Source organism: Rhinatrema bivittatum, chromosome 3, assembly GCF_901001135.1.
Source record: "Rhinatrema bivittatum chromosome 3, aRhiBiv1.1, whole genome shotgun sequence".
Classification (NCBI taxonomy): Eukaryota; Metazoa; Chordata; class Amphibia; order Gymnophiona; family Rhinatrematidae; genus Rhinatrema; species Rhinatrema bivittatum.
This window is the reverse complement of record NC_042617.1, coordinates 221,383,970-221,410,124: the sequence shown is the minus strand read 5'-3', so window position 1 is coordinate 221,410,124 and position 26,155 is coordinate 221,383,970. Positions and strand designations below refer to the sequence as shown.

The 26,155-nt window shown below is 45.0% G+C and overlaps 1 protein-coding gene across 1 annotated transcript in view; it reads right to left on the bottom strand.

The window, feature by feature from the left end:
• The window catches only part of TCTE3 (t-complex-associated-testis-expressed 3), a 231,029-nt gene that overhangs the window by 73,046 nt on the left and 131,828 nt on the right, over positions 1 to 26,155 (bottom strand). Inside the window, exon 3 of the mRNA XM_029594217.1 lies at positions 18,965 to 19,123. Within this exon, the coding sequence (XP_029450077.1) occupies positions 18,965 to 19,123 (159 nt within the window). The remainder of the gene's footprint in view (positions 1 to 18,964; positions 19,124 to 26,155) is intronic.

Here is a 26,155-nt window from a genome sequence, read left to right as displayed (position 1 = left end):
TTAAAAATCGTTAAATCGTGTTAGTGCGCACTAACTCCCGTTAGTGCGCACTAACAGAAAATGATACAAATTGACACTTTCCAGGTCACTGAAGGTCAGTTAGGAATGAATATGTATTCCTATTGGCTGGCTGCCCTCTTATCTATTGATGTTACCAAGGTTCCCACTGAGGTGATGGTTGGGGGGATGGGAAATGGAACTGGAAACTCACGAACACCAACGGAAAATGATACAAATTGTTGACACTTCCCAGGTCAGTAAAGGTCACTTAGGAATGAATATGTATTCCTATTGGCTGGCTGTGCTCTTATCTATTGATGTTACCAAGGTTCCCACTGAGGTAATGGTTGGGGGGATGTGAAATGGAAACAGTTGGAAGCTTGACAAAAAAAGTGTGACTAGAACTTGTTTCTTTATTATTTTTGTTAGCAGGTACGTGAAATGCTAGTGCATGTTGAATTCGACTGCAGGAGGTCGTTCCGGACCCCCGCTGGACTTTTGGCAAGTCTTGTGGGGGTCAGGAGGCCCCTCCAAGCTGGCCAAAAGTCCCTGGGGGTCCAGCGGGAGTCCGGGAGCGATCTCCTGCCGCGAATCATTTTTCTGTACGGAAAATGGCGCCGGCCATAGCCGTATGTATAGTGGCCAAATCTTCATTGAGCTGGATAACTTCTGAGTTATGCAGCTAAATGCTTTTGAATATAGACCTCTGTGCTACTAATGACTGATCCCTTCAGAAGTTACCTCTGCCTGAGAACTGAGATACCACCATTATTATGGTATCATGCTCAGCCCTATTGCTTTAAAAGTTATTTTTCTTTATGCTAATCACGCAAGGCCCAATTTAAACTTTATATAGTAGGGCACCAGATGGCTCCATGTCACAAGGGACAGACACAACTGTAAGTGCAAATGCAGATACAGAATTTTCAAACAATGAGTTTCCAGTCTGTCACATTAGTATTGATTTTAAAGCAGAATTCTAACACTGCTGAGCTGAAAACCAGCTTATTATATCTTGAATCTAATAGAGCACAAAATCTACAGCAAAAACTGTTACATTTACAAGAAATTCTGAACTTATAAATGGGCACCACCAGGGTCTTACTCATAACAAGGAAGAGTGATTCACATGCACTGATCAAATGATACTGAAGCTTTTTTTGCGCCATTTTGCGCCGCCATTTTGCTCAAATGGAGATTCACATCTCTAGAGACCTGCCTTATCCCCAAGCTGGAGTCAGTGTGTGCAGTAAAGGAGACCTGCCTTTTCCCCAAGCTGGAATCAATGTGTGCGCATAATGCAATGCACAGGAAGCAATGATGTGACTGCTGGAGTGGTGCACTGCCTGCCTACCTAGGCTTGAATATATTAATGCTGCAGTACTAATAAAAATAAATTATAATTCTGCTAAAATGCCACTAGCCTCACCAGTTACACTAGGCTAATAGCCTAAGCCTAGTCAGACACCACCACCTAATAATAATTAATTATTAATTCAGTGATATAATAAATCATTTAAAAAAAATTGAGTAGGTTAATATAATAGATGACTGTAGTAGATTGAATAAAGATCTGATGTTTCTACTCTCCACACATCAAACAAAAGCAACACACAAACAGAGAAGCCCTTCTTATAAAGCTGAGCTAGTGAGTTAAGTAGGAGGAAAATTAAACATACTGGTAGCCAGTGTGGCTACTTAAAAAATACACTTACCAACAATCAATTACCACATAATATATTTGAACTGTGTAGTTCCAGCCAGGACCACCTTTCTAAAATGCACAGTGATTGGCAAATTCAACATGCACTAGCATTTCACGTGCCTGCTAACAAAAATAATAAAGAAACAAGTTCTAGTCACACTTTTTTTGTCAAGCTTCCAACTGTTTCCATTTCACATCCCCCCAACCATTACCTCACTGGGAACCTTGGTAACATCAATAGATAAGAGCACATCCAGCCAATAGGAATACATATTCATTCCTAAGTGACCTTTACTGACCTGGGAAGTGTCAACAATTTGTATCATTTTCTGTTGGTGTTCGTGAGTTTCCAGTTCCATTTCCCATCCCCCCAACCATCACCTCAGTGGGAACCTTGGTAACATCAATAGATAAGAGGGCAGCCAGCCAATAGGAATACATATTCATTCCTAACTGACCTTCAGTGACCTGGAAAGTGTCAATTTGTATCATTTTCTGTTAGTTAGTTAGTTAGTTAGTTAAGTGCGCACTAACACGATTTAACGATTTTTAACGATAAATTGTTAGAATTTCTATTGTATTGTGTTCTATAACGATTTAAGACGATATTAAAATTATCGGACAATAATTTTAATCGTTGAAAAACGATTCACATCCCTAATGGCCAGGACCTCTTTTGGAGGGTCCACGAACTATAGAACTTACAAAGTTTGCTGTCTTGTGTCCTCTTCAGATACCAAGTTAAATGGTATTGTGTCTGCCATGTCCTTAACAAAATTAGTAAAGGACAAGTCCTCTTGTGGGGATTTCTTCCTACCTTCCGGAGGAGAAGGGTCAAACATAAAACTCTTGGAGGAAGTATCCGTATGCTTGTCCTCCCAGGAATCATATGGGTCTTCTCTACAAGGAGAAGTGGGAGAAGACCGCGGTGGTCGAAAAAGTCCTGAAGGTCCTGGCTGTGGATCATCAAACGGTGTCCGTCCAGGGACTTCTTCATGTGGTTTGGATGGAATCTATTTTGGTGGTAGAGCACATACGATCGCATCGAATTTATCCATGAGAAGTTGAAATAACGCTAATTCAGGTTCTCCTGGGGCCCCAGGCACTGGCATCAGTATTGTCGGAACTGGATCCAGTCTTGGTCCGGGTATCGGCGATGGTAAAGGCATCGGTGTCGGCGGATGCTTTGGTACCGGTAGGCAGCGGCTTCGGTATTGGTACCGGCATCGGCATCGATGGTCGATGATCCTGTAATGCTTGCAGTACCGCTTGACGGATAAATCCGGTCAATTCCTCCGTGATAGCTAGTGCAGGCAGAGCAGCTACACGTGTGGCGGTGGAGGTGTTGTCGGTCCTTCCACAGGGCCCTGTGGAGGTTCGATGGTCAGTACATGGAGAGGAGGTGAACGCCTCAGCATCGAAGGCCTCGGAATATCCTGAAGGTAATGCCATTTGGCGGTCAATTTCTCTGGGGAGAGTAGAGCTTCCGGGATCGATGGATGGCGATGTCGATGCTTCGGTCGATGTTCCGCCGCTGACTTTGATGTGACGGATGGGGTCGGCAATGAACGATCCCCCGAACCTTCCGGATGACGTTTTTTGAGAATTAGATGTTTTGAAACTCCAGCTGGAGATGATTGAGTGGACGTCGATGGAGAAGGTAACAGTTGTAGATGGAACAAGTGTTCCATCTTTTCTTGTCAGGTCTTTCGACCCTTCGCGGTCATTTTGGCACACTTTGGACAAGATGTTACATCGTGTGTTTGACCAAAACAAAGAAAATACTCGAGGTGTGGATCTGTAATGGACATGGTCCGATTATACCTGGGACATTTTTTAAATCCCCTGGCCATATTTCCCTCGACAGCCGTTGATGAAAATGAGAAGAAAAAGCAAAATGTTGCTTACCTGTAATAGGTGTTCTCACAAGACAGCAGGATGTTAGTCCTCACATATGGGTGACATCACAGGATGGAGCCCAATCACGGAACACTTTTGTCAAAGTTTCTAGAACTTTGACTGGCCCCTACTGGGCATGCCCAGCATGGCACTAACCCTGCAGCCAGCAGGGGTCCCTCTTCAGTCTTATGTAAAAGCTACAGGTAGTGTCGAAAAATAAAATAATAAAACAAACCCAACACCGCGGGGTGGCGGGCAGGTTTCGTGAGGACTAACATCTTGCTGTCCTGTGAGAACACCTGTTACAGGTAAGCAACATTTTGCTTTCTCACAAGACAAGCAGGATGGTAGTCCTCACATATGGGTGAGTACCGAGCTGAGGATGTCCGAACATGCACCAAATGTAGCCAAAGGCATGCAACAGGCACAACAAGTGGGGCGGAATTTGGTACAGGGCATCCTGAACCCCACCGGGCAGGCGGAAGGGTGTTGGTATGTCACGTCGTAAATAGGTTATGCAAGACAGACTGGCAGAAGATGGAATCTTGTCTTCCGGCTTTGTCTAAGCAATAGTGAGCTATAAAGGTATGGAGAGAACTCCAAGTGGCAGCCCTGCAAATGTCAGGAAGCGGCACAGATCGTAGGTGTGCTACTGAAGTCACCACCTCACAGTGTGCGCTTTAACACGGTCCTGGAGTGGAATGCCCGCTTCTGATAGCAAAAGGATATGTAGTCCGCTAGCCAGGAGGAGAGAGTCTGCTTACCCACAGGCTGCCCTAATTCGTTAGGATGGAAAGACACAAATAATTGAGTGCTCTTCCTGTGGGCAGCTGTACGGTCTAGGTAGAACGCTAGAGCCCGTTTGCAGTCAAGGGTATGCAGAGCCTGTTCTCCTGGATTGGAATGGGGCCTGGGAAAGAAGGTAGGTAGTATAAAGCAAAATTGCTTACCTTGTAATAGGTGTTATCCCAGGACAGCATATGGGTGACGTCACTGATGGAGCTCTAGTGCGGGAAATCTTTCTGTCAAAGTTTCTAGAAACTTTTGACTGGCCCTGTGAGGCCACTGAGCATGCCCAGCATGCCATGATATTCTCTGCCACAGGGGTCTCTCTCTAGTCTCATATGTAGCAATATGCTTTAGCAAAAATAAAATAATAAAGGTATAAGACCCAACTCCGCGGGGTGGCGGGTGGGTTTCATGAGGACTACATCCTGCTGTCCTGAGATAACACCTATTACAAGGTAAGCAATTTTGCTTTATCCCAGGACAAACAGGATGCTAGACCTCACATATGGGTGATTAGCAAGTTATAGGCTGAGTCATTTTGTAGTGAAGCAACATTGAAGTATTGTTGGTGAAAATGAGGCAGCCGAAGATCACAGTAGATTGGATGTAGAAGGAGTTGGGGTTAAACTGGAAACAAGTTCTTTAAGAACTTGTTGCCCTTGTTTGTCCAAACAGTAATGAGCTGCAAAGTTGTGAAGAGAACTCCATGTTGCTGCTTTACATATGTCAAGAATTGGCACTGAACGATAGTGTGCTACTGAGGTTGACATTGCTCTTACTGAATGCGCCTTTACTCGCCCTTGGAGAGGAAGGCCTGCTTTTTCATAGCAAAACTGTATGCAATCTGCTAGCCAATTGGATAGAGTATGTTTACCCACTGCTTTACTTGGTTTGTTTGGATCATAAGATACAAAGAGTTGTGTGGATTTCCTGTGGACTGCAGTGCGGTTTAAGTAAAAGGCCAGTGCATGCTTACAGTCCAAGGTATGTAAGGCCCGTTCCCCTTGGTGAGACTGAGACCTTGGAAATAATGTGGGTAAAACAATGGATTGGTTCAAGTGGAAATCCGTAACCACTTTGGGAAGGAATTTTGGATGGGTACGGAGAACCACTCTGTCATGTAGGAATTTTGTATAGGGTGAGTACGTGACAAGTGTTTGTAACTCACTAACCCTTCTAGCTGATGTAACATAGAAACATACATAGAAATGACAGCAGAAGAAGACCAAACGGCCCATCCAGTCTGCCCAGCAAGCTTTCACACTTTTTATTTCTCTCTCATACTTATCTGTTTATCTTGGCTCTTAGTAACCTTTTTTTATTCTATTTCCCTTCCACCCCCACCATTAATGTAGAGAGCAGTGTTGGAACTGCATCTAAGTGAAATAGCTTAATTAAGTTAGGGGTATTAACCACCGCAATAAGCAAGCTACACCCATGCTTATCTGTTTACTCAGACTGTGTAATTCAGTCCTTGTTGATTGTTGCCTGAATATAGCTCAACCTTTCTTCATTCTCCCCTGTCGTTGAAGCAGAGAGCCATGCTGGCTACGTATTGAAAGTGAAGTATCAGTCTTGCCCCCCTGCCGTTGAAGCAGAGGACTATGCTGGATATGTGTGAAGTGTCAAACTTCCTCCCTGCTGTTGAAGCAGAGAGCTATGCTGGCTTTATATTGAAGTGAAATATCTGACTATGGCTATGGCTACGGCTATGAGGAAGACAGTCTTCCATGTGAGAAATTTAAGATCACAGGAAGTCATGGGTTCAAAAGGAGAACTCATGAGCCTTGTTAAGACCAGATTCAGGTCCCATTCTGTGACTGGCGGCTGAATTGGTGGTTTAAGTTGAGTTAAACCTCTTATAAACCTGCTGACAAGAGGTTGTATGGATATTGGGGCATCTCTCATCTTGTTATGGTAAGCTGAGATTGCACTTAAATGTACTCTTACAGATGAATTCTGGAGACCAGAGTCTGAAAGATGGTATAAGTAGTCTAGTAAAGAAGTTGTGGGGCAGGTGAAAGGATCAATATTCTTTTTCCTGCACCACAAAGGAAACCTTTTCCATTTCGAAGAATAGTTCTTTCGTGTTGAAGGTTTTCGTGAAGCTATAAGCACTTGAGATACATTGGTTGAGAGATTGAGTGGTTGTAAGATCTAGCTTTCAACATCCATGCTGACAGGGATAGGGATTGAAGGTTGGGGTGGCGCAACCGACCCTGATTCTGAGTTATGAGAGTCGGAGCTACTCCCAGACGAATTGGATCCCTGACTGAGAGGTCTAGAAGTGTGGGAAACTATACTTGTCGAGGCCAATACGGAGCTATGAGAATCATGGTCCCCCTGTCCTGTTGTAGCTTCACTAGAGTTTTGGTTATGAGCGGTATTGGAGGATACGCATATAGAAGGCCTGAGTTCCAAGGGCGAGCAAAGGCGTCCTTGGCTGGCTGGTTCTTCTGTTTGTGTAGAGAACAGAATTTGTCCACTTTGTGATTCAGATGTGACACAAAGAGATCTATTGTTGGTTGCCCCCAACGCTGAAATATCCTGGTCACTACTGAGGGATCCAGGGACCATTCGTGTGGTTGGAAGTGACGACTGAGTCGATCCGCTCCTACATTGTGAATGCCTGCCAGATAAGTGGCCCGGAGGAACATTGAGTGGTTCAGGGCCCAGCCCCAAATCTGTGCAGCTTCTTGACAAAGGAGATACAAGCCCGTACCTCCTTGTTTGTTGATGTACCTCATGGCAACTATGTTGTCCGTTTGGATGCGAAGAGGCTTGTATGAAAGGCAGTCCTTGAACGCATGCAGAGCATAACGTATAGCTCGAAGCTCCAGAAATTTGATTTGAAATGTTGCTTCGAGTCTTGTCCAAGTACCTTGGGTTTGGAGGTTGTGTATGTGAGCTCCCCAACCCAAGGTGTAATTAGCGTTATTTGTGGGACTGGTTGTTGGAAGGGTAGGCCCTTGGGCAAAATGTCCTTGTTCACCCACCAAAGAAGAGAGGAACGTAGCCGGTGGGTTACTTGAATTGGAGAGTATAGTGGTTGAATGGCTTGGGTTCATTGTGATCTTAAAATCCATTGGGTTACTCTTATGGCTAGCCTTGCCATAGGAGTGACATGAACTGTGGAGGCCATGTGGCCTAGCAAGGTTAGAAACTGATGAGCTGTTGCTTGTTTCGTTGAGTAAATGGAATTTGCCAAAAGGGAAAGTGCCTCTGCCCGATCCTTGGGTAGAAAGGCCTTTGAGAGGATGGTGTTCAATTCTGCTCCAATGAATTGAAGTAGGTGAGATGGAGTGAGATGGGACTTTTGATAATTGATGAGAAAACTCATTGAATGAAGTAGAGTAATTGTTCGACTGAGAGAAGCCAGAGCTCCGTGTTGAGATTGACTTCTGATGAGCCAGTCGTCTAAATAGGGAAATACATGGACACTTTCCTTGTACAAGTATGCTGCTATTACTGCCAGACATTTGGTGAATACTCTGGGAGCAGAGGCAAATCCAAATGGTAGTACTCTGTACTGGAAATGTTGATGCCCCACCATGAAGCGCAAGTACTTGCGATGAGGATAGAATATTGGAATGTGAGCGTAAGCGTCTTGAAGATCCAGAGAACAAAGCCAATCTCCTGTTTGAAGAAGTGGAAGCATGGTGCCTAGAGAAACCATCCTGAACTTTTCTTTCTTCAGAAATTTGTTGAGATTTCGGAGGTCTAGGATGGGACGTAGGCCTCCGGTTTTCTTTGGAATGAGGAAATACCGTGAATAGAATCCTCTGCCCTGCTGAGTCCGGGGTACTGGCTCTACAGCCCTGGCTCTCAGTAGGGTGGATAATTCTGCTTGCAATTGGATTGTGTGATTCACGTTGAGAGAGAGAGAGATCTCGGAGGAGAATCTACTGGAAATGAGAGGAAATTGAGTTGGTAACCTCGAGATATTATTGCAAGCACCCATTGGTCTGATGTTATTTGAACCCAATTGTTGTAAAAAGAGGATACTCGACCTCCTACCAGAAGTTGTGGCTGAGGATTGGAGAGGTGGCTGTGTTCTCTGGGAGTGTCTTCAAAAGCCAGCAGCAGGTCCTGTCTGTGGCGTTGGTTGAGGCCTAGCCACCCTAGGTTGTCTGGGCTGAGGCCTATGTTGTAGTCTGAAGACCTGGTTCTAGATGTAGGAGGGTAGTACCGTCTTTGCCTATAGAATGGTCTTCTAGTATCTTTTCTTTGAGGCCTACGAACTGAGTGCGTAGGTGGATCCTGTGAGATTGAGGAAAGCTGTCTCAGGGTTTCCGTATGCTCTTTTAACTTCGTAACTGCATCCTGTACTTTGGATCCAAAGAGGTGATCTCCCAGGGATGGGAGATCTACTAATTTATCCTGGACTTTAGGCCTGAGGTCCGAGGCTTTAAGCCATGCCCAACGCCTGACACTGATCCCTGATGCAGCCACTCTGGAAGCTGTCTCGAACCCATCATAGGCTGCACGTACTTCATGTTTGCCTGTCTCCAGTCCTTTTTGGATGATGGCTTGGGCTGCTTCTTGATATTGTGATGGAAGAGATGGAATAAATTCTTGCATTTGCTTCCACAAATTTCTTGATATTGGGTCATGTAAAGTTGATATGAAGATATCCTAGAATTTAACATGGCCCCTTGGTAGACCTTCCGCCCCAGAGAATCTAAAAATCTGTGATCTTTACCTGGGGGATTTGAGGAATGTGGTCTAATCCTCTTGGACTTCTTTTGCGCAGACTCTACCACTACTGACTGGTGAGGTAGCTGTGATTTTTGGTAGCCAGAGGTAGACTGCACCAAATTTGTACTGTCCATTCATTTGTTAACAGCTGGCACTGAGCATGGATGTTCCCAAATGCGATGTTGCAAATCCAGCAGAACATCATGAACTGGTATAGCTACCACTTGCTTTGGAGGGTCTACAAATTGAAGCACCTCCAATGTTTGCTGTCTGGTATCTTGCTCTGTGACCAAAGTGAATGGTATGGTGTCAGCCATTTCCTGTACGAAAGATGTGAATGAGAAATCTTCTGGAGGAGATTTTTTCCTTGGATCTGGTGAGGATGGATCAGAAATAAAAGCTTCAGATGAGGTGTCTGCATATCGCTCCAAGTATCATATGGATCTTGGGCTTGAGGAAAGGTTTTGGCAGTTGCAGGTGGTCGAGGAATCCCTATAGGTCCTGGTAATGGATCATCAATAGGTGGTTCCTCAGGTTGTTCTTCCAGTGGATTTGAGGGAAGAGAATCGAGCAGTTTATGACATTTTTTCATTAACAGCTGATATAGTGCCAATTCTGAATCTCCTGGATCCCCAAGCAAGGTTGGCATCGATGGTGACTGTTAGAACCGAAGATAGTGTTGTTGACTTCAGTGGTCGCATCGATGTCACCGCAGTTGTCATCAGTTTAGGTACCGGCATCGATGTAATTAGTGACATCAGCATCGGTATCGACAAAGTCGTTGACATCGGTATGGTAACCGGTGTTGGCGGAATCACCAGCATCGGCGAAGGTATCTGCATCGGTTCAAGAACCGACATCGGTGTTGACACCGGCATCGGTGACGCCACCGGCATCGTCGCCGGAATAGGTGTCTGTTCTTTCAGTGCCTGGATCACCGCTTGTCTTATAAAATTAGACAATTCCTGCGATACAGCTGGTGTGGTCAGAGCAGCTGTATGCGGTGGCGGTGTAGGCATTGATATTACCTGCACAGATCCCTGTGGAGGTTCAATTGATGATGGTGTAGGCCCCGGCACCGCTGGTATCGCAGTTTCCTGAGGTTTCTGCCACTTAGCTGTCGGTTCCTCCGGGGAGAGGGTTGACGCTAGAGTCGGTGTGTGTCGATGTTGATGTTTAGGCCTATGCTCAACTACTGACCTCATCGATGTCGAAGTCGATGGTGATGCTTGATCTCCCGATCCCTCCAGACGTTTTTTCAGTAAAACATTTTTTGAAACTCCTGCCAGGGACGATTTCGTCGATGTTGAAGGAGAAGGAAGAAGCTGAAGGTGGAAGAGATGTTCCATCTTCTCCTGTCGAAGTTTTCTTCCTTTGGGAGTCATCTCTGCACATTGGGGGCAGGATGAGACATCGTGTTTATCTCCCAAACAGAGAACACTCTCAAGGTGTGGATCTGTTATAGACATCGTCCGATTACATACCGGACATTTTTTAAATCCTGAAGCCATCTTTTCCCGACAGCCATCGATGAAAAGAGGGGAAAAATTCTGAGAGAGAGTTTTTACTTAAAATAAAAACGAGACTATGATTTCTCACTGGCCAGTGGAAATGTGAGAGAAATCCCATATGGGAGAAAAATATGTTGAAAAAAATCAATGACTTTCTAGTCAGTAAGTCTGTGAGAAACTCACAGGGCTCCTTGCTACGTGATGCTTTCAGCAGCACGGAAAAATGAAGACTAGAGAGAGAGACCCCTGTGGCAGAGAATATCATGGCATGTTGGGCATGCTCAGTGGCCTCACAGTGCCAGTCAAAAGTTTCTAGAAACTTTGACAGAAAGTTTTCCCGCAATAGGGCTCTGTAGTGATGTCACCCATGTGTGAGGACTAGCATCCTGCTTGTCCTGGGATAATGGATTGATTGAGATGAAACTCTGATACTACCTTAGGTAAGAATTTAGGGTGAGTGCAAAGTACCGCCCGGTCTTGCATAAGTTTAGTGTAAGGCGGATAGGTAACTAGGGCCTGTAACTCACTAACTCTGCGAGCCGAAGTGATTGCCAAAAGGAAGATCACTTTCCATGTGAGAAAGTGAAGTTCACAGGATTGGAGAGGCTCAAATGGTAGTTTCATGAGCCGACCCAAAACCAGGTTGAGGTCCCAAGAAGGGGCCGGAGGATGCAGTGGAGGCTTGAGGTGAAGCAAGCCCTTCAAGAAGGGGTTGCACTGAGATAGGGACATCCCCGATACCTTGATGGAAGGCGGCTACCGCACTGACATGCATTCTATGGAGGAAGTTTGAAGACCTGACTCTGACAAGTGCCAGAGGTAGTCTAGAAACTTCGGGATGGGACAGGTAAAAGGATCAAGGGCCTGAGAAGAGCACCATGATGTGAACCTGTTCCATTTGTAGGAATACGATTTTCTCGTGGAAGGCTTCCGTGAAGCAATCAAGACATGGGAGACTGGATCAGAAAGGTTAAGCAGCTGAAGGATTAACCTTTCAACATCCATGTTGTCAGGAACAGGGCATGAAGTTTGGGGTGGCGAAGGCACCCATCGTTCTAAGTTATTAGAAGCGGGTCTGTTCCCAGAGGAATGTGCCTGCGAATGGAAAGATCCTGAAGGATTGGAAACCGCACTTGGCGGGGCCAGTGGAGTGCTATCAGGATCATGGTTCCCTTGTCCTGACGTAACTTCACGAGAGTCTTCGAGAGAAGTGGAAGTGGAGGGAATGCAGATAGGAGAGTGGTTGACCATGATAGGGAGAACGCGTCTCTTGGTGGATAATTGTGGCTGCGAGTGAGAGAGCAGAAACTGTTGACTTTGCGATTCTGGGGTGACGCAAAGAGGTCTATTTGAGGATAAACCCATTGTAGGAAGATGGAGTTTGCTACTAAGGGGTTTAGAGACCACTCGTACGGTTGGAAATTGCGACTCAACTTGTCTGCCAACAAGTTGTCCACTCCTGGCAAGTAGGTGGCCCTGAGGTACATTGAGTGGGAGAGGGCCTCCGTCCATATCTGTGCAGCTTCCTGTCACAGAAGGTAGGATCCTGTCCCTCCCTGCTTGTTGATGTACCACATGGCTACCTGGTTGTCCGTCTGATCAGGATGACTTGATTGGACAGGCGATCCTGAGATACTCTGAGAGTGTTTCTTATTGCTCGAAGCTCCAGGAAATTTATTTGGTGCTTGGCTTCCTCTGGAGACCAAGAACCTTGTGTCTGGAGATCGGCCACATGGGTTCCCCATCCGAAGTTGGAAGCATCGGTGGTTAGAGTTATTTGAGGGTTTGGCGCCTGAAAGGGTAAGCCCTGTAGAAGATTGATGTGATTTGTCCACCAGGCGAGAGACAGATGGAGTGAGTCGGTGACGGGGACAATGGTCAACAGAGGCTGAAGGGACTGTGTCCATTGCGACCTTAGAGTCCACTGCATGACTCTCATGGCCAGGCGGGCCATTGGTGTGACCTGAACTGAGGACGCCATGTGACCAGAGACACGAGAGTGAGGGCTCGTTGTTGAGGCAGGAAAGCCTTTGCCTGTAAGGTGTCCAAGTCTGCCCCAATGAACGATAAGGTTTGAGATGGGACTAAGGAGGATTTGTTGTAATTGACGAGAAATCCGAGTGAAATTAGAATGTGTAAGGTGAGATGTAGGGATGACAAAGCGGATTGCTGAGTCGGAGCCCTGATTAACCAGTCGTCCAGATAACGTGTCCACGTCTACCCTGAGTCCTGAGGAAGGTGGCAACTATGACGAAGCATTTTGTAAAGACTCGTGGTGCAGATGCTAGGCCGAATGGAAGCACTCGGTATTGATAGTGCTTGGGGATGGCTCGATGGTGCCTATGAGGGTATCGTATCGATCTCGATGGCTGAGGCAGAACTCCTGAAGGAGGGATGCGGAATGGTGTTTCTCCTCCCGATAATAAAGTCAACGGGGAGGGCACCGGAGCCATCGGTGACCCGGGATCCACCGGTGGAAAAACGGCAATAAGTGCTTCCATCCTCGATAGCAGTGGTGCCAATGCTGCTGGAATTGGGTCGGTGCTCGGTTCCACTATCGGTACCGATATCGGTGCCGGGGGAACCTGGAGTTGATGCATCACCTTGTCGATGGCCTCCTGAACCATCCGGTCCAGTTCTTCTCGTAGACCTGGAGCAAGCAGCCCTGGCTTCGGAACAGAAGAAGGAGGCAGAGGTATAGCTGGAGGGACCACCGTTAAAGGCGGAGTCGCAGTTCCCGACGCCCTGCCGGGTGAGGATTGCCTCGGTGACCCGGTTGCCGAAAAGGTCGGTGCCTTTTCTGGATGGGGTTTCTTTGGTGGCAGCTCGGACGATAGCGAAGTCGATGGTTTCGATGCCTCGATGGTCCAAGACTTTCGGTGCCGATGGCGATGTTTCTCCTTACGATCCCCTCGGTCCTGAGGGGGAGAAGAGGGTGTCGAAGGCCGGGAAGTGATCAACGCCGGGCGGTCACCGGTCGGTGGACGAAGCTGGCGCTACCTTGACGGTGCCGGTTCCGATGATGTCGATGCAATGGACGGAGTTGGGGTTTGAGCATGGAAGAGAAGTCCCATCTTCTCCATTCTGACCTTGGGACCTTTTGGTGTCATTAGGGCACATTTGGTGCAGGTCAAGACATCGTGCTCTTGTCCAAGACACATTACACAGACTTTATGCGGGTCTGTAATGGACATGGTACGAGTACAGTCTGGACACCAACGGAACCCCGACGCCATGGCCACAGAAAAAACGAGCCGCGGTACGGTCGATGGCCAGTAGGCAGGGCCAAACTCGACGGTAATCGATGGAAAATGGGTAAAAACTTACCGGAGTACCGCGGACTGAAAAACGTTAACGGAGGGACCCCTGTGGGGCAATTTAACTTTAAATTATTCCGTGAGGAAAATTCCTGTCAGGAATCCTTGCAGAGCTCCTTAACCGCGTAGCTACTGCTGTGCAGAAAAAAGAAGACTGAAGAGGGGCCCCTGCTGGCTGCAGGGTTAGTGCCATGCTGGGCATGCCCAGTAGGGGCCAATCAAAGTTCTAGAAACTTTGACAAAAGTGTTCCGTGATTGGGCTCCATCCTGTGATGTCACCTATATGTGAGGACTACCATCCTGCTTGTCCTGTGAGAAATAATTTTACTCAAAAGAGTGAGAATGAGACAAAAATTACTCACCGGCCAGTGGTAACGCGGGAGACCCCAATATGGGAGAGAATTGTTTTGAAATCTGATTTTTAGTCAGAAAGTATGTGAGAAAACTCACACAGCCTCCTGCTCCGTGATGCCAAAAACAGCGCGGACAAAATGAAGACTGAAGGGAGACCCCCATGGCTGAGAATATCATGGCATGCTGGGCATGCTCAGTGGGCTCAAAGTGCCAGTCAAAAGTTTCTAGAAACTTTGACAGAAAGTTTTCCCCAATAGGGCTCCGTCAATGACGTCACCCATATGTGAGGACTAGCATCCTGCTTGTCCTGGGATAAAGTATTTTTTTCACTCAATGCCCAATTAAATTGTGGAATTTGTTGCCAGAGGATGTGGTGAAAGCAGTTAGTGTACCTGGGCTTAAAAAGGGTCCAGACAAGTTCCTGGGAGAAACATTCATTACACATTAGCCATGTAGACCTGGGAAAGCTACTGCTTATCCCTGGCTATGAGCAAGACGATTTAGACCTATTCTTTGAAATCCAGGTATTTGTGATCTGGATTGGACAGTATCGGAGAAAGGATGCTGAGATTGATGAACCTTTGGTATGACTCAGTATGGCATAGATTTATTTTTAATTTAATTTATAATCTGCTTTGCAGGCACTTCAAAGCAGATTACATTCAGGTAGTGTAGGTATTTTCCTGTCCCCAGTGAGCACACAAATTATGGGGAGACTTATCAAGCCAGACACCCAACCCTATTACAATAAGCTACTTGGGTCATGCATACTGAATCCTATGTAAATAAAACAACAGAGCTGATTTAGAAATCTGTCAGCCATATTATTTTATCTACACTTATGTAAAATCTACCATTGGAGCACAGAGACTTTAATGCAGGTACCAATAGGGTCCTGTGACCCAATACAGCATCCCCCCTAAAATAATCAAAAAAGTTGCCAGGGGTCTTATTAGACACCTCCTCACCCCCCCTGTTCATGCCAGGGTCACCAATTTAGGCAACTCCACAAAAAAAAAAAAAAAAAAGAATTTAGAACAGTGCTGCATGCAATGGTGACCCCCCTGCCCATTTCCCCTCCCTAATAGTGACCTCTTTCCATAAAAATCATTCGGCTTGTAGGATGCTCCCTCAGTCCCCTGACCCCCAACCTTTGAAAAAAAAAATCATTGGTGGCCAAATAGTCCCTCGCCCTTAAACCTTTAATTTGCCATATCTGCAAATGTAGAGGACCTAGAGCACATCCTAACTCAGTTAGCACCATTTTCCAAACTGGCGCCGACCAGACTTTAACTTTGTCACATGACAGGGTCAAGGTCTGGGAACTGGATCATGGCCACACGGTTTTGGCCCAGTTCCATGAACCTTGCCCCTCTCACATAATAGGGGCAAGGACTGGTCGGCATCATTTTGGAAAATGGAACCAACCGGGCCCAGGGCTAGGGGCTGCCTTTGGTCCTCTACATTTGTAGATATGGTCTGTAGGAATCTGGGGTGAGGTGGCCACTAGGTCACCAAAGATTTTTTTTACAATTGGAGGTGGAGGGTGATGGGCCCTATTGGCCTAGATTTTTAAGGAAAGGCGAGGGGAGTCACTATTTCGGAGAAAGTATAAGCGCATCAGGAGGAGGGTAGCCGGAGGGGGGGGGGGGGGGGGGTGTCGTCGTCATACGGCAATGTTCTACATTTTTTTTCCTTTTTTTCTTTTCAAGGGCTGCCTCATGTGGAGGTCCCAGGGTAGGCATGGCTGGGGGTGGTGCCCTAATAAGACCCCTGGTGACTTTTTTGATTCTTTAAAGGGGTGTGCTGTATTGGGCTATATCACTCTATAAAGCAATGGCAGCCTTATGCACTGGGTTCTGCCATCGCGTTTTGCCACAGCCCCCTTCCACATTGTTTTGTCTCATGGACTTTTTCTGCGAGACAAAAGAACACAGCAATATGGCCATGATATTTTGTCAGAGAGGGGCAAAATATTGCAGGACCGCTCCCCTTTGGCCCCTCCAATAAAATATCGCAGCTTCATTAATCCAAACCTAAATTTGTACCTGAGGCAATGGAGGATGAAATCATATGCCCAAGGTCCCTAGAAGTAGCAGTGGTATTTGAAACCTGGTTTATAGCCCACTAACCAGTAGGTTAGTGTAATTAGGTTAGTGCTTCTCTCCACTCCCTCCATTTCTTATGTTCTTATGAAATGGATAGCTTGTTTCTGTTCTCTGAGAACAAGCAAACAGCAGGGAAACCAACCAAAAATGGGCTCTATTCTGCAAACAGATGTAATTATCCAATTACTCAATTAAAAATAGTGTTCTCTGTCACTGCAATGCCCAATTTGTTCAGATCAAACAAAACAAAAAGCTGGGTGAACTTTTTATAAGTCTTAGTCCGCTCCAGATATATGTAAATTACAGATTCACTGTTCTTGGCATGTGGCTTACATAAGCACAGTGGAAGAACGACAGACTGATTAAGGTAAAAATCCAATCACTTTAGGCAGGAACTGAGGATGGCCAAGCACCACCCTATTATGACTTTTGGTATAAAGTTACTAAGGCCTTAAGCTTATTGACTATGAATGCTTAAGCTCCATATAAAAAGTGACCTTCCACTTAAGGAATTTGAGCTTCAAGAATCTAGAGACTCAAAAAGGACTTTTATCAGCTGAGTTAAAACCAAGCTGATATCCTGTCATACAGGGGGAAGCTTGATGGAAGGTTTCAATAGAAGTAAGCTCTATACAAATCTGACAATTAAATGCTGGACAGAAATTAGGTTCCCTTTGTAAACATGCTGGGGTGTGGCTAGAGCTCCCTTCTGAAAGGGGTTCTTGGATCTCTTAGGGCCTGATTTGCAAAAGCATTTACATGTTTAAAACTGGGTTTTACAAGTGTAAATGTACTTTACTCATTTAAGTGGGCTTTTGAAAATTGCTACAGTATATGCCATTGAATTAATAGGTTTTACAAGTATAAGTGCACTTTACACTAGTAAATGGCTTTTGAAAATTGCTACAAAAGTATGTTACGCTTACATGTTAACTTCTTTGAAAATTGACCTGTTAGAGTAAACAGAATCACATGTTTATATACCATCAATGTGAACTATTGTAGCATTGGTAATGGATAGGGATGTGAATCGTTTTTTGACGATTTAAAATATCGTCCGATATATTTTAAATCGTCAAAAATCGATGGGGCCACGATACAATACCAATTCCCCCGATTTATCGTTAAAAAATCGTAAATCGGGGGAAGGGGGAGGGCAGGAAAACCGGCACACTAAAACCCCCTAAAACCCACCCCCGACCCTTTAAATTAAATCCCCAACCCTCCCGAACCCCCCACAAATGCTTTAAATTACCTGGGGATCCAGCGGTGGTCCAGAACGGCGGCGGTCCGGAACGGCCCCCTCAATTGAATCCTTTTGTCTTCAGCCGGCGCCATTTTGCAAAATGGCCGCCGCAAAATGGCGGCGGCCATAGACAAAAACGATTCGACGCAGGAGATCGTTCCGGACCCCCGCTGGACTTTTGGCAAGTCTTGTGGGGGTCAGGAGGCCCCCCCAAGCTGGCCAAAAGTTTCTGGGAGTCCAGCGGGGTTCAGGAAGCGATTTCTTGCCGCGAATCGTTTTCCGTACGGAAAATGGCGCCGGCAGGAGATCGACTGCAGGAGGTCATTCAGCGGGGGTTCCGGACCACCGCTGAACGACCTCCTGCAGTCGATCTCCTGCCGGCGCCATTTTCCGTACGGAAAACGATTCGCGGCAAGAAATCGCTTCCTGAACCCCGCTGGACTCCCAGAAACTTTTGGCCAGCTTGGGGGGGGCCTCCTGACCCCCACAAGACTTGCCAAAAGTCCAGCGGGGGTCCGGAACGACCTCCTGCGTCGAATCGTTTTTGTCTATGGCCGCGGCCATTTTGCAAAATGGCGCCGGCTGAAGACAAAAGGATTCAATTGAGGGGGCCGTTCCGGACCGCCGCCGTTCTGGACCACCGCTGGATCCCCAGGTAATTTAAAGCATGGGGGGGGTCCGGGAGGGTGGGGGATTTAATTTAAAGGGTCGGGGTGGGTTTTAGGGGGTTGGCTCACGATTTTAACGATTTTTCACGATATTTTTAAAACCCAAACGGCAACAATACGATTCCCTCCCCCTCCCAGCCGAAATCGATCGTTAAGACGATCGAGGACACGATTCACATCTCTAGTAATGGAGGTCTAAGAGTTAGAACTACAGAAACAAACAAACAAACAAATAAAAGGAATAGCTAACTTTGCCTCAGTACTAACTAGCCAATAGCATTTTTCACTATTTGGGCCATCTAGGTCTGTTAGCCCCCAAACAATAACAATTTGTAAAACATATTTACCATAATAAAAAATGTGTTAAAGCTTCAATTTGTTTTAATTGTGTATTTTAACTAGATTGTAAATTCCACAGATCAAGAATTCTCTATTATTTGTATCTCTACATACACTGCATATCTAGTATTGCTATAGAAAAGACAAAAAGTAGTAATAGAGTGGTATCTTGCATGTCAAATAGCCTTATTTACGAGGGTTCATATATCCATCTGACCTACAAGTGACTAATTGGGCAGGTCCAATTCTCTAATTAATTTTATAATGCTGTAATGCAACTTTCAGTTCATTATTCATACAAAAACTGTGTGACCAGAATTATCTACTCACATGTATCCCCTGACCAGTCTTCTCAATCAATATTACCCTCACTATATACTTATAACGGTCAAAGTCCATTTTCTTCACAGCAACTAACATGTCAGCTGACAAGGAAAGTGCTAGGGCTTTGCAAATCTCTGGGTCGTACTTGAGTCCATTAACTTTATCCTAAAGAATAAAAAAAAAAAATTTTATCTTCAGAAGAAATCATTTTCAAATTATAACATGGGAGGAGCAACAATGAAAAGCATTTCCATGGGTAAAATGTTGTTTTACTTGCAGAAATGGACATAATTGCCCACCCTCTACAAAAGTGAAATTACATGCATATATCAATCATGCATTTACTTTTACTCATGCATTTTGTAGGTGTTCCAGTGGGTAGAGTTAGGTTGAGGAAAGCAATAGGTGAATAATTTTTAAACAATATACACACAGATTTTATTATGTATTTTCAAAGAGAGCTTACATGTATAAGTTATTTTTGAAAATACTCAGGCAAAGTGATGCACGCAGGGAAGAGCAACCGAAAATACAGCTACATAATGCAAGGTTCCACAATAAGAGTCCCCACCCAGGAAAAGGATCTAGGTATCATCGAGGATATGTTGAAATCCTCTGCTCAATATGCAACAGTGGCCAAGAAAGCAAATAGAATACTAAGAATTATTAGAAAAGGATTGGAGAATAAAAGAGAATATCATACATAAGACAAAAAAAATTGAAAAAAAGAAAAAAAGCAGCGCTGAAACTGGGAAGAGATGAATTTGAAAAGAATAAAAGGTCTGAAGGACCCGCCCCCCCCCGACATCATCGCTTATGGAACTGATCCATTAAAAGCGCCAAGCCAGCAGGCGCCGCACGCCATAGGGGCGTGACAAAGGGGCACTCCTCTTTGTGCACCCCTTCGTGCATCCCCTAGTTTTAAATATTCCCCTTGTTATCTTTTATCTATTGTTAACAATTTCTTCTTTATAATTGTTTTACATTTCTGACAAAGGTAATATATGCTTTTTAGTATAATTTGTTGATTGTTCTATGTAATGCTCACAGGCGAAGTTATGTTTTATTGTAAACCGGTGTGATTTGTATTTTATACAGGAATGTCGGTATATAAAAGTTAACAATAAATAAATAAATAAATACTTCTGTATTGCTCCACAGTGCGACTGCACCTCGAGTATTGTGTGCGATTCTGGTCATCATATCACAAAAAAGATATAGAATTAGATATAGATATAGAATTAGATATTAGATATAGATATAGAATTAGATATAGATATAGAATTAGATATAGATATAGAAAAAAGATATAGAATTAGATATAGATTATAGAATTAGAAAAGATACAGAGAAGTGTGACCAAAATGATAAAAAGGGATTAAACTATTCCCTTATGAGGAAAGGGGAAAAAAAAGTTAGGGCTCTTCAGCTGAGGGAAGATATGATAGAGGTTTATAAAAAGAGGAATGGAGTGGAATAGGTAAACACAAATCAGTTGTTTACACTTTCAAAAAGTGAAAGACTAGGGGATACGCGATGAAGTTACTTAGTAATACATTTAAGACAAATAGGAGAAAATATTTTTTTACTCAGCGCATAATTAAACTCTAGAATTCATTGCCAGAAGATGTGGTAAAAGCTGTTAGTGTAGCTGGGCTTAAAAAGGTTTAGACAAGTTCCTGGAAGAAAAGTCCATAAACTATTAAGATGGACTTAGGGAAAATCCACTGCTTATCCTGGAATATGCATCATGGAATATTGACCTTTTGGGATTCTGCTAGGTACTTGTGATCTGGATTGGGCAATATGGGAAACAGAATAATGGGCATGATATTCTTTTGGTCTGACCCAGTATGGCAAATCTAATGTTCTTAATTGGCAGAGTATGTGCCATATTCATTTTTGTAAAGTTACACCTCTTTGGAAAAGCAAGTTTGCTTACCGTAAACGGTGTTTTCCATAGATAACAGATGAATTAGCCTTGCTGTCTGGGTACGTCCTCTGTGCCATTAGGTGGCGGAGCTCTCTAAGATCACCCAAAGTCTTTTGGTGAGGTGTTCCTCCCTGCATATCAGCCGTGCCTCCTCGAGGCTCCTCAGTCCGTGTCAAAGCAAGATGAAATGCAATGCCGAGCTGTCCGGGGAGGTGGGCAGGTCAGCATGGCTAATTCATCTGCTATCTACGAAAAACACCGTTTACAGTAAGCAGACTTACTTTTTTCCCCATAGATAAGCAGCTGAATTAGCCATGCTGTCTGGAGTCACCAGCTGAAGTATTGAGCATGTAGTTTATGTGAGTATTTAGATGTAATTGAACGCTCAATATTATGTAATAGGCGGGACAGTTCCTATAAGTAAGTTCAAGTAGAAGTGCTCTTGGTTACGATTATCCGCCCCATCACTGCATCGTCTTTGGCTTGTTTGTCTAAACAATAATGAGATGTGAAAGTGTGCAGTGATGACCAAGTGGCTGCTTTACGGATATCTGAGATAGGGACATTGTGAAGATGTGTGACGGAGGCAGCCATCGCTCGCACCTGATGGGCTTTGGGTGTGGAGGATAATGTTTCAGAATGTTTTTGGTAGCAGAAATGTATGCAGTTGGAAATCCAGGATGATAAAGTTCATTTAGAAACAGGAAGTTCTGGAGCATTTGGATTGAATGAGAGGAAAAGTTGTGAATGTCTGTTGGGAGACTGAGTTCGTTTCTTATAATATGCAAGTGCATGTTTGCAGTCCAATGTATGAAGGCGCCGCTCGCTGTCATTTGTGTGTGGTTTGGGATGGAAAGTTGGCAAGGTCATGGTCTGATTCAAGTGAAAAGTGGAGACTACTTTTGGAAGGAAATTAGGATGTGTACATAGTGACACCTTGTCGTGGTAGAATTCAAGATAATGTGTGTAGTATACTAATGCATGAAATTCACTGATTTGCCTTGCAGATGTAAGGGCGACTAAAAACAGTACCTTCCAGGACAGGTATTGAAGATGGCAGCTGTCCATTGGTTCGAAAGGTGGTAACATGAGTTGTTCCAGAACTGGGTTGACATCCCATGGTACTGGTGGTTTCCATAAGGGGGGTTGTAATAAGAGTATCACAGGCTATTGATTCCCTGTTGAGAGGAGTGTGGTAAGCTGCTATCGCGCTAAGGTGGACTTGAAGAGAAGCAGTGGCCAGACCTTGAGTATAAAGTAGATGGACGTAACTTAGAAGACACGGTGGACACGTCAGTGGGTCTGTGTTCGTTGAGGAACATCAGGATATGTAATGTGCCCATTTGCGTTGGTAGTTTTGTCGTGTTGATGGTTTCCTAGATGCGATCAAAATATCTTCCAGTTGAGGTGAAATGTTCAGATTTTGGAACGAGACCCTTTCAATCTCCATGCAGTGAGATTCAGTGATGTGTGGAGTGGATGGAGCATTGATCCTTCTTGCTGGGTGAGGAGGGTCGGGGCATTCCCTAGAGGCATTGGCTTGCAAACTGATAGTTGAACTAGGTAGCTGTACCACGGTTGACATGGCCATGCTCGAGCGATGAGGATCAGATTCGAACCGTCCTTGATGCACCTTTGTACTGTTCGGGAGATCAGTGGAATAGGAGGGAATGCATAAAGGAGGTCCTGGGACCAGTTCAGGAGAAAGGCATCTTGTGTCAGCCGGCATGCGCTGGGGTACACTGAGCAAAAAAGATAGACTTTCTTGTGGTCTGTTGCAAAGAGGTCTATTCGAGGAAGACCCCAAATGGAGAAGAGTCGGTTGGCAACCCTTTGAAAGAGTTCCCACTCGTGTGGGTGAAAAATTCTGCTCAACTTTTCTGCCCTGAAGTTGTTGATCCCGGGTATATATGTGGCTTGGAGGGAGATCCCCTTGGAGTGGGCCCAGTCCAGAATCTGTATTGCTTCTCTGCAAAGGATCCATGAACCGGACCCGCCTTGCTTGTTTATGTAAAACATTGCCATTTGATTGTCGGTGTGGATCATGCCGACATGGCATAGTAGGGCGTGTTGAAAGGCCTGGAGGGCGTACTTGACAGCCTCAATTCCAGGAAATGTATGTGATAATTGGGTGGACCACAACCCTTGAGTCTGAAGGTCGGAAAGGTGGGCTCCCCAGACTTTGGGGGAGGCATCCGTGGTTAGAATCAGTTGATGTTGTAGGGGTCTGAGAGGTGAGCCCTTTGATAATGAAGGTGGGGTTAGCCACCAATGGAGGTCTATTTTCATGTTGATTGTTAGTTGTACAGTTGTGTATAATGGACTTAGGAATTGAGACCATTGGTTTTTTAGGCCCCACTGTAGACGACGGATATGTAGTCTCGTGTGTGGGACCATGCTGTCATGTGACCCAGTAAGGTTAAGACTTGACAGGCTGAAGTTCTGGCAAGTGGTAAGAGACTCTGGGCCAATGTGGTGAGAGCCAATGCTCGAGGTTGTTGCAGGAAAGCTCTGTCTTGAATGGTGTCTATAGAAATCCCTATGAAGGTTAACGTTTGTGTCGGTTGCAGAGATGACTTTTCGTAATTTATGAGAAGACCTAGGTTGTTTAGGCAGTTTATCATTTGAAGTAAATTGTTCCGTAGAAGGACTGGATTGGGGGCTACTAACATCCAGTCGTCTAGATAGAGAAAGATTTGAACTCCTTGTCCTTGTCGACGTAAGTGAGCCACCACTACCCGATAGACATTTCATGAATACTCTGGATGCGGAGGAGAGACCGAACGGAAGAACTTTGTACTGGAAATGTCTCATCTTCGTCTGAAAACATAGATAAGTCCAAGAATTTGGATGCATTGGTATGTGGGCATACGCATCTTTCAGATCTATGGAGCACATCCAGTCTCCTAATTGTAGGAAGGGGAGAATGGATTTGAGAGAAGTCATTTTGAATTTCTCCTTTGTTATGAATTTGTTGAGGGAACGTAGGGTCTAGAATGGGGATAAGGAAGTATTGTGAAAAGAATCCCTTGTGGTATTGGGATGGAGGCAACTCCCGTATGCAGTGTTGATGGAGTAGCTGGTTTACTTCCCTATGGAGAATTTCCCGATGAGTTTTCTGGTGCTTGTGTAGCACTGAATGTGGTAGTGATGGAAGGGAGAACGAGTCCGATCTCTGGAGGCTAGAGTGGCAGACCTGGAGGCTAGAGTGGCAGACCTGGAGGAGCTGAGGGAGACAGAGAGGTATATAGATGAGACCTTCAGGGACATAGTAGTCCAGTCCCAACTTCAGACTGGCAGCCCTGGTGCTGCCTTGGAGGAAGAAGGTCTCATAATGGGAGAGCACCAACCAGATGTAGCAGGAAAGGATCCTGTAGCAAGGACCTGCTCTCTAGGTGATGCATTGTCCTTTCGCACTGAGGATATCTCCCCAAGGCCTACTGCCCAGGAGGGAAGGGTTAGGTCGGCCGTCATAGTTGGTGATTCGATTATTAGGAATGTAGATAGCTGGGTGGCTGGTGGGCGTGAGGATCGCCTGGTAACATGCCTACCTGGTGCGAAGGTGGCGGACCTCACGCGTCACCTAGATAGGATTTTAGACAGTGCTGGGGAGGAGCCGGCTGTCGTGGTACACGTGGGCACCAACGACATAGGAAAATGTGGGAGGGAGGTTCTGGAAGCCAAATTTAGGCTCTTAGGTAGAAAGATTAAATCCAGAACCTCCAGGGTAGCATTCTCTGAAATGCTCCCTGTTCCACGCGCAGGTCACCAGAGGCAGGCAGAGCTCCGGAGTCTCAATGCGTGGATGAGACGATGGTGCAAGGAAGAGGGATTCAGTTTTGTTAGGAACTGGGGAACCTTTTGGGGAAGGGGGAGTCTCTTCCGAAGGGATGGGCTCCACCTTAACCAGGATGGAACCAGACTGCTGGCGCTAACCCTTAAAAAGGAGATAGAGCAGCTTTTAAACTAGAACAAAGGGGAAAGCCGACAGTCGCTCAGCAGCGCATGGTTCGGAGAGATGTATCTTTAAAGGATACTAATGATGCACTAGAATTAGGGCATCCCGACAGTGAGGTTCCAATAATTAGAAAAGTAGTCCAAATGCCTGTAACTAAAAACTCACCTGAGCTAAAAAATTCTAACTTATCCCTATCAATTAAAAAGCAGAATAAAAATACAATCAAAAAACAAACTTTGAAATGTTTGTATGCTAATGCCAGAAGTCTAAGAAGTAAGATGGGAGAATTAGAATGTATAGCAGTAAATGATGACATAGACTTAATTGGCATCTCAGAGACATGGTGGAAAGAGGATAACCAATGGGACAGTGCTATACCGGGGTACAAATTATATCGCAATGACAGAGAGGAGCAGTCGGGAGGAGGTGTGGCGCTTTATGTCCGGGATGGCATAGAGTCCAACAGGATAAACATCCTGCATGAGACTAAATACAAAATTGAATCTTTATGGGTAGAAATCCCTTGTGTATCAGGGAAGACTACAGTGATAGGGGTATACTACCGTCCACCTGGTCAAGATGGTGAGATGGACAGTGAAATGCTAAGAGAAATTAGGGAAGCCAACCAAATTGGTAGTGCAGTAATAATGGGAGACTTCAATTACCCCAATATAGACTGGGTAAATGTATCATCGGGTCACGCTAGAGAGATAACGTTCCTGGATGGAATAAATGATAGCTTTATGGAGCAAATGGTTCAGGAACCGACGAGAGAGGGAGCAATTTTAGATCTAATTCTCAGTGGAGCACAGGACTTGGTGAGAGAGGTAACGGTGGTGGGGCCGCTTGGCAATAGTGATCATAATATGATCAGATTTGATTTAATGACTGGAAAAGGAACAGTGTGCAAATCCAAAGCTCTCGTGCTAAACTTTCAAAAGGGAAACTTTGATAAAATGAGAAAAATTGTTAGAAAAAAACTGAAAGGAGCAGCTACAAAAGTAAAAAATGTCCAAGAGGCGTGGTCATTGTTAAAAAATACCATTCTAGAAGCACAGTCCAGATGTATTCCACACATTAAGAAAGGTGGAAAGAAGGCAAAACGATTACCGGCATGGTTAAAAGGGGAGGTGAAAGAAGCTATTTTAGCCAAAAGATCTTCATTCAAAAATTGGAAGAAGGATCCAACAGAAGAAAATAGGATAAAGCATAAACATTGGCAAGTTAAATGTAAGACATTGATAAGACAGGCTAAGAGAGAATTTGAAAAAAAGTTGGCTGTAGAGGCAAAAACTCACAGTAAAAA